General features: G+C 44.3%; 1 protein-coding gene across 2 annotated transcripts in view; it reads right to left on the bottom strand.

Moving 5' to 3' along the window:
- The window catches only part of ltk (leukocyte receptor tyrosine kinase), a 381,725-nt gene that overhangs the window by 193,696 nt on the left and 169,997 nt on the right, over positions 1-18,032 (bottom strand). For both annotated transcript variants that reach the window (XM_072486158.1, XM_072486157.1), the window contains one exon: positions 16,230-16,382. In XM_072486158.1, coding sequence (XP_072342259.1) covers positions 16,230-16,382 — 153 coding nt within the window. The remainder of the gene's footprint in view (positions 1-16,229; positions 16,383-18,032) is intronic.

The raw sequence follows: 18,032 nt of genomic DNA on the forward strand, positions 1-18,032 counted from the left end.
TAGAGACAAACGGCCATCACACTGACAATTGAAACAATCGTCCATCACACTGACAATAGACACAAACGCCCAACACACTGACAATAGAGACAAATGTCCATCACACTGACAATAGACAAATGTCAATCACACTGAGAAAAGAAACAAACGTCCATCACACTGACAACAGAGACAAACGTCCATCACACTGACAGTAAAGACAAACTTCCATCATACTGACAGTAAGACAAACGTTCATCACACTGACAATAGAGACAAATGCATCACATTGACAATAGAGACAAACGTCCATCACACTGACAATAGAGACAAACGTCCATCACACTGACAAGAGACAAACGTCCATCACACTGACCGTAGAGACAAACACCCATCACACTGACAATAGAGACAAACATCCTTCACACTGACAATAGAGACAAACATCCATCACACTGACAATAGAGACAAACGTCCATCACACTGACAATAGAAACAAACGTCCATCACACTGACAATAGAGATAAACGTCCATCACACTGACCGTAGAGACAAACACCCATCACACTGACAATAGAGACAAACATCCTTCACACTGACAATAGAGACAAACATCCATCACACTGACAATAGAGACAAACCCATCACACTGACAGTAGAGACAAACGCCCATCACACTGACAATACAGATAAACGTCCTTCACACTGACAGTAGAGACAAACGTCCTTCACACTGACAATAGAGACAAACTTCCATCCCACTGACAATAGAAACAAACATCCATCACATTGACAGTAGAGACAAACGTCCATCACACTGACAATAGAGACAAACTTCCATCCCACTGACAATAGAGACAAACAGCCATCACACTGACAATAGAGACACACGTCCATCCCACTGACAATAGAGACAAGCATCCTACACACTGAAAATAGAGACAAACGCCCATCACACTGACAATAGGGACAAACGTCCATCACACTGACAGTAGAGACAAACGTCCATTTCTCTGACAAGAGAGACAAACGTCCATCACACTGACAGTAGAGACAAACGTCCATCACACTGACAATAGAGACAAACGTCCATCACACTGACAGTAGAGATAAACGTCCATCACACTGACAGTGGAGACAAACGTCAATCACACTGACAGTAGAGACAAACGTCCTTCACACTGACAATTGAGACAAACTTCCATCCCACTGACAATAGAAACAAACGTCCATCACACTGACAGTAGAGACAAACGTCCATCACACTGACAATAGAGACAAATGTCCATCACACTGACAATAGAGACAAACTTCCATCCCACTGACAATAGAAACAAACGTCCATTACACTGACAGTAGAGACAAACGTCCATCACTCTGACAATAGAGACAAACGTCCATCACACTGACAGTAGAGACAAACGTCCATCACACTGACAATAGAGACAAACGTCCATCACACTGACAATAGAGACAAACGTCCATCACACTGACAGTAGAGACAAACGCCCATCACACTGACAAGAGACAAACTTCCATCACACTGACAATAGAGACAAGCGTCCATCACACTGACAGTAGAGACAAACGTCCATCACACTGACAGTAGAGACAAACGTCCATCACACTGACAATAGAGACAAACGTCCATCACACTGACAATAGAGACAAACGTCCATCACACTGACAGTAGAGACAAACGCCCATCACACTGACAAGAGACAAACTTCCATCACACTGACAATAGAGACAAGCGTCCATCACACTGACAGTAGAGACAAACGTCCATCACACTGACAGTAGAGACAAACGTCCATCACACAGACAGTAGAGACAAACGTCCATCACACTGACAATAGAGACAAACGTCCATCACACTGACAATAGAGACAAACGTCAATCACACTGAGAAAAGAAACAAACGTCCATCACACTGACAACAGAGACAAACGTCCATCACACTGACAGTAAAGACAAACTTCCATCATACTGACAGTAAGACAAACGTTCATCACACTGACAATAGAGACAAATGCATCACATTGACAATAGAGACAAACGTCCATCACACTGACAATAGAGACAAACGTCCATCACACTGACAAGAGACAAACATCCACCACACTGACAATAGAAACAAACGTCCATCACACTGACAATAGAGATAAACGTCCATCACACTGACCGTAGAGACAAACACCCATCACACTGACAATAGAGACAAACATCCTTCACACTGACAATAGAGATAAACATCCATCACACTGACAATAGAGACAAACCCATCACACTGACAGTAGAGACAAACGCCCATCACACTGACAATAGAGATAAACGTCCTTCACACTGACAGTAGAGACAAACGTCCATCCCACTGACAATAGAAACAAACATCCATCACACTGACAGTCGAGACAAACGTCCATCACACTGACAATAGAGACAAACTTCCATCCCACTGACAATAGAGACAAACATCCATCACACTGACAATAGAGACACACGTCCATCCCACTGACAATAGAGACAAACATCCTTCACACTGAAAATAGAGACAAACGCCCATCACACTGACAATAGAGACAAACGTCCATCACACTGACAGTAGAGACAAACGTCCATCACTCTGACAATAGAGGCAAACGTCCATCACACTGACAGTAGAGACAAACGTCCATCACACTGACAAGAGAGACAAACGTCCATCACACTGACAGTAGAGACAAACGTCCATCACACTGACAAGAGAGACAAACGTCCATCACACTGACAGTGGAGACAAACGTCAATCACACTGACAGTAGACACAAACGTCCTTCACACTGACAATTGAGACAAACTTCCATCCCACTGACAATAGAAACAAACGTCCATCACACTGACAGTAGAGACAAACGTCCATCACACCGACAATAGAGACAAACGTCCATCACACTGACAATAGAGACAAACTTCCATCCCATTGACAATAGAAACAAACGTCCATCACACTGACAATAGAAACAAACGTCCATCACACTGACAAGAGAGACAAACGTCCATCACACTGACAGTGGAGACAAACGTCAATCACACTGACAGTAGACACAAACGTCCATCACACTGACAATAGAGACAAACGTCCATCACACTGACAGTAGAGACAAACGTCCATCACACTGACAGTAGAGACAAACGCCCATCACACTGACAAGAGACAAACTTCCATCACACTGACAATAGAGACAAGCGTCCATCACACTGACAGTAGAGACAAACGTCCATCACACTGACAGTAGAGACAAACGTCCATCACACTGACAGTAGAGACAAACGTCCATCACACTGACTATAGAGGCAAACTTCCATCACACTGACAGTAGAAACAAACGTCCATCACTCTGATAATAGAAACAAACGTCCATCACACTGACAATAGAAACAAACGTCCATCACGCTGACAATAGAGACAAACGTCCATCACACTGACAATAGAGACAAACGTCCATCACACTGACAATAGAAACAAACGTCCATCACACTGACAATAGAAACAAACGTCCATCACACTGACAAAAGAAACAAACGTCCATCACACTGACAACAGGGACAAACGTCCATCACACTGACAGTAAAGACAAACGCCCATCACACTGACAATAGAGACAAACGTCCATCACACTGACAATAGAGACAAACGTCAATCACACTGACAAAAGAAACAAACGTCCATTACACTGACAGTAAAAACAAACGTCCATCACACTGACAATAGAGACAAACGTCCATCACACTGACAATAGAGACACACCCATCACACTGACAAGAGACAAACGTCCATCACACTGACAATAGAGACAAACGTCCATCACACTGACAATAGAAATAAACGTCCATCACACTGACAATAGAGACAAACGTCCATGACACTGACAGTAAGACAAACGTTCATCACACTGACAAGAGACAAACGTCCATCACACTGACAATAGAGAGAAACGTCCATCATACTGACAATAGAGATAAACGTCCATCGCTCTGACAGTAGAGACAAACATCCATCACATTGACAATAGAGACAAACGTCCATCACACTGACAGTAGAGACAAACGTCCATCACACTGACAGTAGAGACAAACGTCCATCACACTGACAGTAGAGACAAACGTCCATCACACTGACAATAGAGACAAACGTCCATCACACTGACAGTAGAGACAAACGTCCATCACACTGACAATAGAGACAAACGTCCATCACACTGACAGTAAAGACAAACGTCCATCGCACTGACAATAGAGACAAAGGCCCATCACACTGACAGTAGAGACAAACGTCCATCACACTGACAGTAGAGACAAACGTCCATCACACTGACAATAGAGACAAACGTCCATCACACTGACAATAGAGACAAACGGCCATCACACTGACAATAGAAACAATCGTCCATCACACTGACAATAGACACAAACGCCCAACACACTGACAATAGGGACAAACGCCCATCACACTGACAAGAGACAAATGTCCATCACACTGACAGTAAAGGCAAACGTCCATCGCACTGACAATAGAGACAAAAGCCCATCACACTGACAGTACAGACAAACGTCCATCACACTGACAGTAGAGACAAACGTCCATCACACTGACAATAGACACAAACGTCCATCACACTCACAAGAGACAAACGTCCATCACACTGACAGTAAAGACAAACGTCCATCGCACTGACAATAGAGACAAAAGCCCATCACACTGACAGTAGAGACCAACGTCCATCACACTGACAGTAGAGACAAACGTCCATCACTCTGACAAGAGACAAATGTCCATCACACTGACAATAGGGACAAACGCCGATCACACTGACAATAGAGGCAAACATCCATCGCACTGACAATAGAGGGAAACGTCCATCAAACTGACAAGAGATAAACGCCCATCACACTGACAATAGAGACTACACGTCCATCACACCGACAATAGAAACAAACGTCCATCACACTGACAATAGAAACAAACGTCCATCACACTGACAATTGAGACTACACGTCCATCACACCGACAATGGAAACAAACGTCCATCACACTGACAATAGAAACAAACGTCAATCACCCTGACAACAGAGACAAATGTTCATCAAACTGACAAGAGATAAATGCCCAGCACACTGACCATAGAATCAAACGTTCATTACACTCACAATAGAAACAAACGTCCATCACACTGACAATAGAGACAAACGTTCATCACACTGACAATAGAAACAAACGCCCATCACACTGACAATAGAGACAAACGTTCATCACACTGACAATAGAGACAAACGTCCATCACACTGACAATAGAGGCAAACGTCCATCACACTGACAATAGAGACAAACGCCCATCACACTGACAATAGAGACAAACGTCCATCACACTGACAATAGAAACAAACGTCCATCACACTGACAATAGAGACAAACGTCCATCACACTGACAATAGAGATAAACATCCATCACACTGACAATAGAGACAAACGCCCATCACACTGACAATAGAGACAAACGTCCATCACACTGACAATAGAAACAAACGCCCATCACACTGACAATAGAGACAAACGTCCATCACACTGACAATAGAGACAAACGTCCGTCATACTGACAATAGAGACAAACGTCCATCACACTGACAATAGAGACAAACGGCCATCACACTGACAATTGAAACAATCGTCCATCACACTGACAATAGACACAAACGCCCAACACACTGACAATAGAGACAAACGTCCATCACACTGACAATAGAGACAAATGTCAATCACACTGAGAAAAGAAACAAACGTCCATCACACTGACAACAGAGACAAACGTCCATCACACTGACAGTAAAGACAAACTTCCATCATACTGACAGTAAGACAAACGTTCATCACACTGACAATAGAGACAAATGCATCACATTGACAATAGAGACAAACGTCCATCACACTGACAATAGAGACAAACGTCCATCACACTGACAAGAGACAAACGTCCACCACACTGACAATAGAAACAAACGTCCATCACACTGACAATAGAGATAAACGTCCATCACACTGACCGTAGAGACAAACACCCATCACACTGACAATAGAGACAAACATCCTTCACACTGACAATAGAGACAAACATCCATCACACTGACAATAGAGACAAACCCATCACACTGACAGTGGAGACAAACGCCCATCACACTGACAATAGAGATAAACGTCCTTCACACTGACAGTAGAGACAAACGTCCTTCACACTGACAATAGAGACAAACTTCCATCCCACTGACAACAGAAACAAACATCCATCACACTGACAGTAGAGACAAACGTCCATCACACTGACAATAGAGACAAAGTTCCATCCCACTGACAATTGAGACAAACATCCATCACACTGACAATAGAGACACACGTCCATCCCACTGACAATAGAGACAAACATCCTTCACACTGAAAATAGAGACAAACGCCCATCACACTGACAATAGGGACAAACGTCCATCACACTGACAGTAGAGACAAACGTCCATCACTCTGACAAGAGAGACAAACGTCCATCACACTGCCATAGAGACAAACGCCCATCACACTGACAATAGAGATAAACGTCCTTCACACTGACAGTAGAGACAAACTTCCATCCCACTGACAATAGAAACAAACATCCATCACACTGACAGTAGAGACAAACGTCCATCACACTGACAATAGAGACAAACTTCCATCCCACTGACAAGAGAGACAAACGTCCATCACACTGACAGTAGAGACAAACGTCCATCACACTGACAGTAGAGACAAACGTCCATCACACTGACAGTGGAGACAAACGTCAATCACACTGACAGTAGAGACAAACGTCCTTCACACTGACAATTGAGACAAACTTCCATCCCACTGACAATAGAAACAAACGTCCATCACACTCACAGTAGAGACAAACGTCCATCACACTGACAATAGAGACAAATGTCCATCACACTGACAATAGAGACAAACTTCCATCCCACTGACAATAGAAACAAACGTCCATTACACTGATAGTAGAGACAAACGTCCATCACTCTGACAATAGAGATAAACGTCCATCACACTGACAGTAGAGACAAACGTCCATCACACTGACAGTAGAGACAAACGTCCATCACACTGACAGTAGAGACAAACGTCCATCACACTGACAATAGAGACAAACGTCCATCACACTGACAATAGAGACAAACGTCCATCACACTGACAGTAGAGACAAACGCCCATCACACTGACAAGAGACAAACTTCCATCACACTGACAATAGAGACAAGCGTCCATCACACTGACAGTAGAGACAAACGTCCATCACACTGACAGTAGAGACAAACGTCCATCACACTGACAGTAGAGACAAACGTCCATCACACTGACTATAGAGGCAAACTTCCATCACACTGACAATAGAAACAAACGTCCATCACGCTGACAATAGAAACAAACGTCCATCACGCTGACAATAGAGACAAAAGTCCATCACACTGACAATAGAGACAAACGTCCATCACACTGACTATAGAGGCAAACTTCCATCACACTGACAATAGAAACAAACGTCCATCACGCTGACAATAGAGACAAAAGTCCATCACACTGACAATAGAGACAAATGCCCATCACACTGACAGTAGAAACAAACGTCCATCACACTGACAATAGAAACAAACGTCCATCACGCTGACAATAGAGACAAAAGTCCATCACACTGACAGTAGAGACAAACGTCCATCACACTGACTATAGAGGCAAACTTCCATCACACTGACAATAGAAACAAACGTCCATCACGCTGACAATAGAGACAAAAGTCCATCACACTGACAATAGAGACAAATGCCCATCACACTGACAATAGAGACAAACGTCCATCACACTGACAATAGAGACAAACGTCCATCACACTGACAATAGAAACAAACACCCATCACACTGACAATAGAGCCAAACGTCCATCACACTGACAATAGAGACAAATGCCCATCACACTGACAGTAGAAACAAACGTCCATCACACTGACAATAGAAACAAACGTCCATCGCACTGACAATAGAAACAAACCTCCATCACACTGACAATAGAGACAAACGCCCATCACACTGACCATCGAGACAAACGCCCATCACACTGACAAGAGAAACAAACGTCCATCACACTGACAATAGAAACAAACGTCCATCACACTGACAATAGAAAAAACGCCCATCACACTGGCAATAAAGACAAACGTCCATCACACTGACAATAGAGACAAACGTCCATCACACTCACAAGAGACAAACGTCCATCACACTGACAGTAAAGACAAACGTCCATCGCACTGACAATAGAGACAAAAGCCCATCACACTGACAGTAGAGACCAACGTCCATCACACTGACAATAGAGGCAAACGTCCATCACACTGACAATCGAGACAAACGCCCATCACACTGACAATAGAGACAAACGTCCATCACACTGACAATAGAAACAAACGTCCATCACACTGACAATAGACACAAACGTCCATCACACTGAGAATAGAGATAAACATCCATCACACTGACAATAGAGACAAACGTCCATCACACTGACAATAGAGACAAACGTCCATCACACTGACAATAGAGACAAACGTCCATCACACTGACAATAGAGACAAACGTCCATCACACTGACAGTAGAGACAAACGGCCATCACACTGACAATAGAAACAATCGTCCATCACACTGACAATAGAAACAAACACCCATCACACTGACAATAGAGCCAAACGTCCATCACACTGACAATAGAGACAAATGCCCATCACACTGACAGTAGAGACAAACGGCCATCACACTGACAATAGAAACAATCGTCCATCACACTGACAATAGAAACAAACACCCATCACACTGACAATAGAGCCAAACGTCCATCACACTGACAATAGAGACAAACGTCCATCACACTGACAGTAGAGACAAACGTCCATCACACTGACAATAGAGACAAACGTCCATCACACTGACAATAGAGACAAACGTCCATCACACTGACAGTAGAGACAAACGCCCATCACACTGACAAGAGACAAACTTCCATCACACTGACAATAGAGACAAGCGTCCATCACACTGACAGTAGAGACAAACGTCCATCACACTGACAATAGAGACAAACGTCCATCACACTGACAGTAGAGACAAACGGCCATCACACTGACAATAGAAACAATCGTCCATCACACTGACAATAGACACAAACGTCAATCACAATGAGAAAAGAAACAAACGTCCATCACACTGACAACAGAGACAAACGTCCATCACACTGACAGTAAAGACAAACTTCCATCATACTGACAGTAAGACAAACGTTCATCACACTGACAATAGAGACAAATGCATCACATTGACAATAGAGACAAACGTCCATCACACTGACAATAGAGACAAACGTCCATCACACTGACAAGAGACAAACATCCACCACACTGACAATAGAAACAAACGTCCATCACACTGACAATAGAGATAAACGTCCATCACACTGACCGTAGAGACAAACACCCATCACACTGACAATAGAGACAAACATCCTTCACACTGACAATAGAGACAAACATCCATCACACTGACAATAGAGACAAACCCATCACACTGACAGTAGAGACAAACGCCCATCACACTGACAATAGAGATAAACGTCCTTCACACTGACAGTAGAGACAAACGTCCATCCCACTGACAATAGAAACAAACATCCATCTCACTGACAATAGAGACACACGTCCATCCCACTGACAATAGAGACAAACATCCTTCACACTGAAAATAGAGACAAACGCCCATCACACTGACAATAGAGACAAACGTCCATCACACTGACAGTAGAGACAAACGTCCATCACTCTGACAATAGAGGCAAACGTCCATCACATTGACAGTAGAGACAAACGTCCATCACACTGACAAGAGAGACAAACGTCCATCACACTGACAGTAGAGACAAACGTCCATCACACTGACAGTGGAGACAAACGTCAATCACACTGACAGTAGAGACAAACGTCCTTCACACTGACAATTGAGACAAACTTCCATCCCACTGACAATAGAAACAAACGTCCATCACACTGACAGTAGAGACAAACGTCCATCACTCTGACAATAGAGACAAACGTCCATCACACTGACAATAGAGACAAACTTCCATCCCATTGACAATAGAAACAAACGTCCATCACACTGACAGTAGAGACAAACGTCCATCACTCTGACAATAGAGATAAACGTCCATCACACTGACAGTAGAGACAAACGCCCATCACACTGACAGTAGAGACAAACGTCCATCACACTGACAGTAGAGACAAACGTCCATCACTCTGACAATAGAGACAAACGTCCATCACACTGACAGTAGAGACAAACGTCCATCACACTGACAGTAGAGACAAACGTCCATCACACTGACAGTAGAGACAAACGTCCATCACACTGACAGTAGAGACAAACGTCCATCACACTGACAGTAGAGACAAACGCCCATCACACTGACAAGAGACAAACTTCCATCACACTGACAATAGAGACAAGCGTCCATCACACTGACAGTAGAGACAAACGTCCATCACACTGACAGTAGAGACAAACGTCCATCACACTGACAGTAGAGACAAACGTCCATCACACTGACTATAGAGGCAAACTTCCATCACACTGACAGTAGAAACAAACGTCCATCACTCTGACAATAGAAACAAACGTCCATCACTCTGACAATAGAAACAAACGTCCATCACACTGACAATAGAAACAAACGTCCATCACACTGACAGTAGAGACAAACGTCCATCACACTGACAATAGAGACAAACTTCCATCCCACTGACAATAGAGACAAACATCCATCCCACTGACAATAGAGACAAACATCCATCACACTGACAATAGAGACACACGTCCATCCCACTGACAATAGAGACAAACATCCTTCACACTGAAAATAGAGACAAACGCCCATCACACTGACAATAGAGACAAACGTCCATCACACTGACAGTAGAGACAAACGTCCATCACTCTGACAATAGAGGCAAACGTCCATCACATTGACAGTAGAGACAAACGTCCATCACACTGACAAGAGAGACAAACGTCCATCACACTGACAGTAGAGACAAACGTCCATCACACTGACAGTGGAGACAAACGTCAATCACACTGACAGTAGAGACAAACGTCCTTCACACTGACAATAGAAACAAACGTCCATCACACTGACAGTAGAGACAAACGTCCATCACTCTGACAATAGAGACAAACGTACATCACACTGACAATTGAGACAAACTTCCATCCCACTGACAATAGAAACAAACGTCCATCACACTGACAGTAGAGACAAACGTCCATCACTCTGACAATAGAGACAAACGTCCATCACACTGACAATAGAGACAAACTTCCATCCCATTGACAATAGAAACAAACGTCCATCACACTGACAGTAGAGACAAACGTCCATCACTCTGACAATAGAGATAAACGTCCATCACACTGACAGTAGAGACAAACGTCCATCACACTGACAGTAGAGACAAACGTCCATCACACTGACAATAGAGACAAACGTCCATCACACTGACAGTAGAGACAAACGTCCATCACACTGACAGTAGAGACAAACGCCCATCACACTGACAAGAGACAAACTTCCATCACACTGACAATAGAGACAAGCGTCCATCACACTGACAGTAGAGACAAACGTCCATCACACTGACAGTAGAGACAAACGTCCATCACACTGACAGTAGAGACAAACGTCCATCACACTGACTATAGAGGCAAACTTCCATCACACTGACAATAGAGACAAACGTCCATCACACTGACAATAGAAACAAACACCCATCACACTGACAATAGAAACAAACACCCATCACACTGACAATAGAGCCAAACGTCCATCACACTGACAATAGAGACAAATGCCCATCACACTGACAGTAGAAACAAACGTCCATCACACTGACAATAGAAACAAACGTCCATCGCACTGACAATAGAAACAAACCTCCATCACACTGACAATAGAGACAAACGCCCATCACACTGACCATCGAGACAAACGCCCATCACACTGACAAGAGAAACAAACGTCCATCACACTGACAATAGAAACAAACGTCCATCACACTGACAATAGAAAAAACGCCCATCACACTGGCAATAAAGACAAACGTCCATCACACTGACAATAGAGACAAACGTCCATCACACTCACAAGAGACAAACGTCCATCACACTGACAGTAAAGACAAACGTCCATCGCACTGACAATAGAGACAAAAGCCCATCACACTGACAGTAGAGACCAACGTCCATCACACTGACAATAGAGGCAAACGTCCATCACACTGACAATCGAGACAAACGCCCATCACACTGACAATAGAGACAAACGTCCATCACACTGACAATAGAAACAAACGTCCATCACACTGACAATAGAGACAAACGTCCATCACACTGAGAATAGAGATAAACATCCATCACACTGACAATAGAGACAAACGTCCATCACACTGACAATAGAGACAAACGTCCATCACACTGACAATAGAGACAAACGTCCATCACACTGACAATAGAGACAAACGTCCATCACACTGACAGTAGAGACAAACGGCCATCACACTGACAATAGAAACAATCGTCCATCACACTGACAATAGACACAAACGTCAATCACAATGAGAAAAGAAACAAACGTCCATGACACTGACAACAGAGACAAACGTCCATCACACTGACAGTAAAGACAAACTTCCATCATACTGACAGTAAGACAAACGTTCATCACACTGACAATAGAGACAAATGCATCACATTGACAATAGAGACAAACGTCCATCACACTGACAATAGAGACAAACGTCCATCACACTGACAAGAGACAAACATCCACCACACTGACAATAGAAACAAACGTCCATCACACTGACAATAGAGATAAACGTCCATCACACTGACCGTAGAGACAAACACCCATCACACTGACAATAGAGACAAACATCCTTCACACTGACAATAGAGACAAACATCCATCACACTGACAATAGAGACAAACCCATCACACTGACAGTAGAGACAAACGCCCATCACACTGACAATAGAGATAAACGTCCTTCACACTGACAGTAGAGACAAACGTCCATCCCACTGACAATAGAAACAAACATCCATCTCACTGACAATAGAGACACACGTCCATCCCACTGACAATAGAGACAAACATCCTTCACACTGAAAATAGAGACAAACGCCCATCACACTGACAATAGAGACAAACGTCCATCACACTGACAGTAGAGACAAACGTCCATCACTCTGACAATAGAGGCAAACGTCCATCACATTGACAGTAGAGACAAACGTCCATCACACTGACAAGAGAGACAAACGTCCATCACACTGACAGTAGAGACAAACGTCCATCACACTGACAGTGGAGACAAACGTCAATCACACTGACAGTAGAGACAAACGTCCTTCACACTGACAATTGAGACAAACTTCCATCCCACTGACAATAGAAACAAACGTCCATCACACTGACAGTAGAGACAAACGTCCATCACTCTGACAATAGAGACAAACGTCCATCACACTGACAATAGAGACAAACTTCCATCCCATTGACAATAGAAACAAACGTCCATCACACTGACAGTAGAGACAAACGTCCATCACTCTGACAATAGAGATAAACGTCCATCACACTGACAGTAGAGACAAACGCCCATCACACTGACAGTAGAGACAAACGTCCATCACACTGACAGTAGAGACAAACGTCCATCACTCTGACAATAGAGACAAACGTCCATCACACTGACAGTAGAGACAAACGTCCATCACACTGACAGTAGAGACAAACGTCCATCACACTGACAGTAGAGACAAACGTCCATCACACTGACAGTAGAGACAAACGCCCATCACACTGACAAGAGACAAACTTCCATCACACTGACAATAGAGACAAGCGTCCATCACACTGACAGTAGAGACAAACGTCCATCACACTGACAGTAGAGACAAACGTCCATCACACTGACAGTAGAGACAAACGTCCATCACACTGACTATAGAGGCAAACTTCCATCACACTGACAGTAGAAACAAACGTCCATCACTCTGACAATAGAAACAAACGTCCATCACTCTGACAATAGAAACAAACGTCCATCACACTGACAATAGAAACAAACGTCCATCACACTGACAGTAGAGACAAACGTCCATCACACTGACAATAGAGACAAACTTCCATCCCACTGACAATAGAGACAAACATCCATCCCACTGACAATAGAGACAAACATCCATCACACTGACAATAGAGACACACGTCCATCCCACTGACAATAGAGACAAACATCCTTCACACTGAAAATAGAGACAAACGCCCATCACACTGACAATAGAGACAAACGTCCATCACACTGACAGTAGAGACAAACGTCCATCACTCTGACAATAGAGGCAAACGTCCATCACATTGACAGTAGAGACAAACGTCCATCACACTGACAAGAGAGACAAACGTCCATCACACTGACAGTAGAGACAAACGTCCATCACACTGACAGTGGAGACAAACGTCAATCACACTGACAGTAGAGACAAACGTCCTTCACACTGACAATAGAAACAAACGTCCATCACACTGACAGTAGAGACAAACGTCCATCACTCTGACAATAGAGACAAACGTACATCACACTGACAATTGAGACAAACTTCCATCCCACTGACAATAGAAACAAACGTCCATCACACTGACAGTAGAGACAAACGTCCATCACTCTGACAATAGAGACAAACGTCCATCACACTGACAATAGAGACAAACTTCCATCCCATTGACAATAGAAACAAACGTCCATCACACTGACAGTAGAGACAAACGTCCATCACTCTGACAATAGAGATAAACGTCCATCACACTGACAGTAGAGACAAACGTCCATCACACTGACAGTAGAGACAAACGTCCATCACACTGACAATAGAGACAAACGTCCATCACACTGACAGTAGAGACAAACGTCCATCACACTGACAGTAGAGACAAACGCCCATCACACTGACAAGAGACAAACTTCCATCACACTGACAATAGAGACAAGCGTCCATCACACTGACAGTAGAGACAAACGTCCATCACACTGACAGTAGAGACAAACGTCCATCACACTGACAGTAGAGACAAACGTCCATCACACTGACTATAGAGGCAAACTTCCATCACACTGACAGTAGAAACAAACGTCCATCACTCTGACAATAGAAACAAACGTCCATCACACTGACAATAGAAACAAACGTCCATCACGCTGACAATAGAGACAAACGTCCATCACACTGACAATAGAGACAAACGTCCATCACACTGACAATAGAAACAAACGTCCATCACACTGACAATAGAAACAAACGTCCATCACACTGACAATAGAAACAAACGTCCATCACACTGACAATAGAAACAAACGTCCATCACACTGACAATAGAAACAAACGTCCATCACACTGACAATAGAGACAAACGTCCATCACACTGACAATAGAGCCAAACGTCCATCACACTGACAATAGAAACAAACGTCCATCACACTGACAGTAGAAACAAACGTCCATCACACTGACAATAGAAACAAACGTCCATCGCACTGACAATAGAAACAAACCTCCATCACACTGACAATAGAAACAAACATCCATCACACTGACAATAGAGACAAACGTCCATCGCACTGACAATAGAAACAAACGCCCATCACACTGACCATCGAGACAAACGCCCATCACACTGACAGTAGAAACAAACGTCCATCACACGGACAATAGAAACAAACGTCCAGCACACTGACAATAGAAACAAACGTCCATCACACTGACAATAGAAACAAACGCCCATCACACTGGCAATAGAGACAAACGTCCATCACACTGACAATAGAGACAAACTTCCATCACACTGAATATAGACAAACTTCCATCACACTGACTTTAGAGATAAATGTCCATTATACGGACAATAGACAAACTTCCATCACACTGACAACAGAGACAAATCACACTGGGAATAAAGAAACATTCATCCTTTACATTGCCCATACTGAGCACTTTACTAAGCAACCTGTTCTTGAAATTTGTATTTACCTGTACAGGTAACATTATCTTTGGCTAAAACTTTGCCACCCAGGCAGAGGCACACCATCTTCTTGGACTCTTGGTCCCGTACACAGTTGTCCGATTCACAATGACTACAGTTGATATGGATCCGGATTTCAGCTTCTCCGTGGCTCTCCATAGCTGTGGACAGAAGTAAAAGCAAAACTTAATCATGTGCTTTTGCAGCATTTTACACTGAAAAATCCATATTGTGAACCCAAGTCATCGACAGAGCAAATTTTGGTTCAAGAGTTCTGAGCTTTGTATTTTGGAAATCAGCAAATAGTTTCTGTGTTTCAATGGTAGGTTGTAGAGAACCCTTCCCCATGGTGTCCATTATGAAAACCACACTAAGGTAGAATTTGATAGTCCAAGGTGTGTGCTCATCCTACTCCCTTTCCCAGATCCTCTACTTGCTGTTTCCAGCCTCTCTTTCCTGCTACAGTTGAAAATCAATGTTTTCTTACCAAACTACTCGAATTCACAGCATCTTACAGCACAGAACATTGCCATTTGACCCATCCGTTCATTTGTCATGACTTTGATCGACCATTTAATTCATCCCATTCTTCCACTGCATTATCTTACTGTAGCGCACAGTGACTTACGAGAGAGACGAGTAGAGATGAAGTCGATGAGGCTTTATTGAGCGAGACTTGTCCCCAGCAGTTCAGCAACAGAATGGAGCGGCGGGGAGAAGCCCGGGTTCTTATACTCCGCCTTCAGGGCGGAGCCAGGAGTCAACAGCCAACCAGGACCCGGGATCTGTCAGCCAATAGCATCACGGCTTCACAGTCCCACATGACCCCTAATACATACTACCACATTCACCCCTTGTTAAAAATGAACCCGGCGGGGTGGTGGTTCGCATGGTGGTAGGGGTTTACAAGGCTGGTCCTGGGAGGAAAATTTCGGGCATGTCATTACAGTTTTCGCCGTACACTGGGCTATGTACAAAGTTTGTGAAACTATTTACAATATTAGTAAGAGAAAATTTTTTTTTGTTACAGTCCAACAACATTCTTGGTGTCATGCCGATGCCACGAGTCGAGCGGGCGGTCTGGCCTTCCTCGTCGATCGCCTCAGCCCCGGTGGTGGTGCAGGTGCTTGTTCTGGCGTTGTCGTCTCCGGGAGCGTTTCGGTGTTTGTTCCTGTTTCACTCCTGGGCGGACACGGGAGGAGGACCGATCCTCCCGGGAAGGGGGTGGTCGCGGGGTGCGCCGGTGGCAGGGAGGGGATGATCGGTGTCGGGGGGGTGTGCGTGTTGTCGGCGGGCGCCAGGTCTCGCAGGGAGACCGTGTCTTGTCTGCTGTCGGGGTACTGCGGGTTCGCGTGGAGGAGGTGAACCCTCTCGACCAACGGGTCCGACTTGTGCGCCCGCACATGTTTCCGGAGCAAGATGGGTCATGGGGCCGCCAGCCAGGTCGGCAGCGACGTTCCGGAGGAGGACTTCCTGGTGAAGACAAGGAGGTGCTCATGAGGCGTTTGGTTAGTGGTGGTACACAGCAGCGACCGGATGGAGTGGGGAGCGTCCGGGAGGACCTCCTGCCACCGGGAAACTGGGAGATCCCTGGACTGTAGGGCCAGTAGGACGGTCTTCCAGACCGTGCCGTTCTCCCTCTCTACTTGCCGTTCCCCCGGGGGTTGTAGCTGGTCGTCCTGCTCGAGGCTATGCCCTTGCTGAGCAGGAACTGGCGCAGCTCGTCACTCATGAAGGAGGACCCCCTGTCGCTATGGATATATGCGGGGCAACCGAACAGAGTGAATATGGTGCCAAGGGCTTTAATGACT

Source organism: Scyliorhinus torazame, chromosome 2 (genome assembly GCF_047496885.1).
Source record: "Scyliorhinus torazame isolate Kashiwa2021f chromosome 2, sScyTor2.1, whole genome shotgun sequence".
Lineage (NCBI taxonomy): Eukaryota > Metazoa > Chordata > Chondrichthyes > Carcharhiniformes > Scyliorhinidae > Scyliorhinus > Scyliorhinus torazame.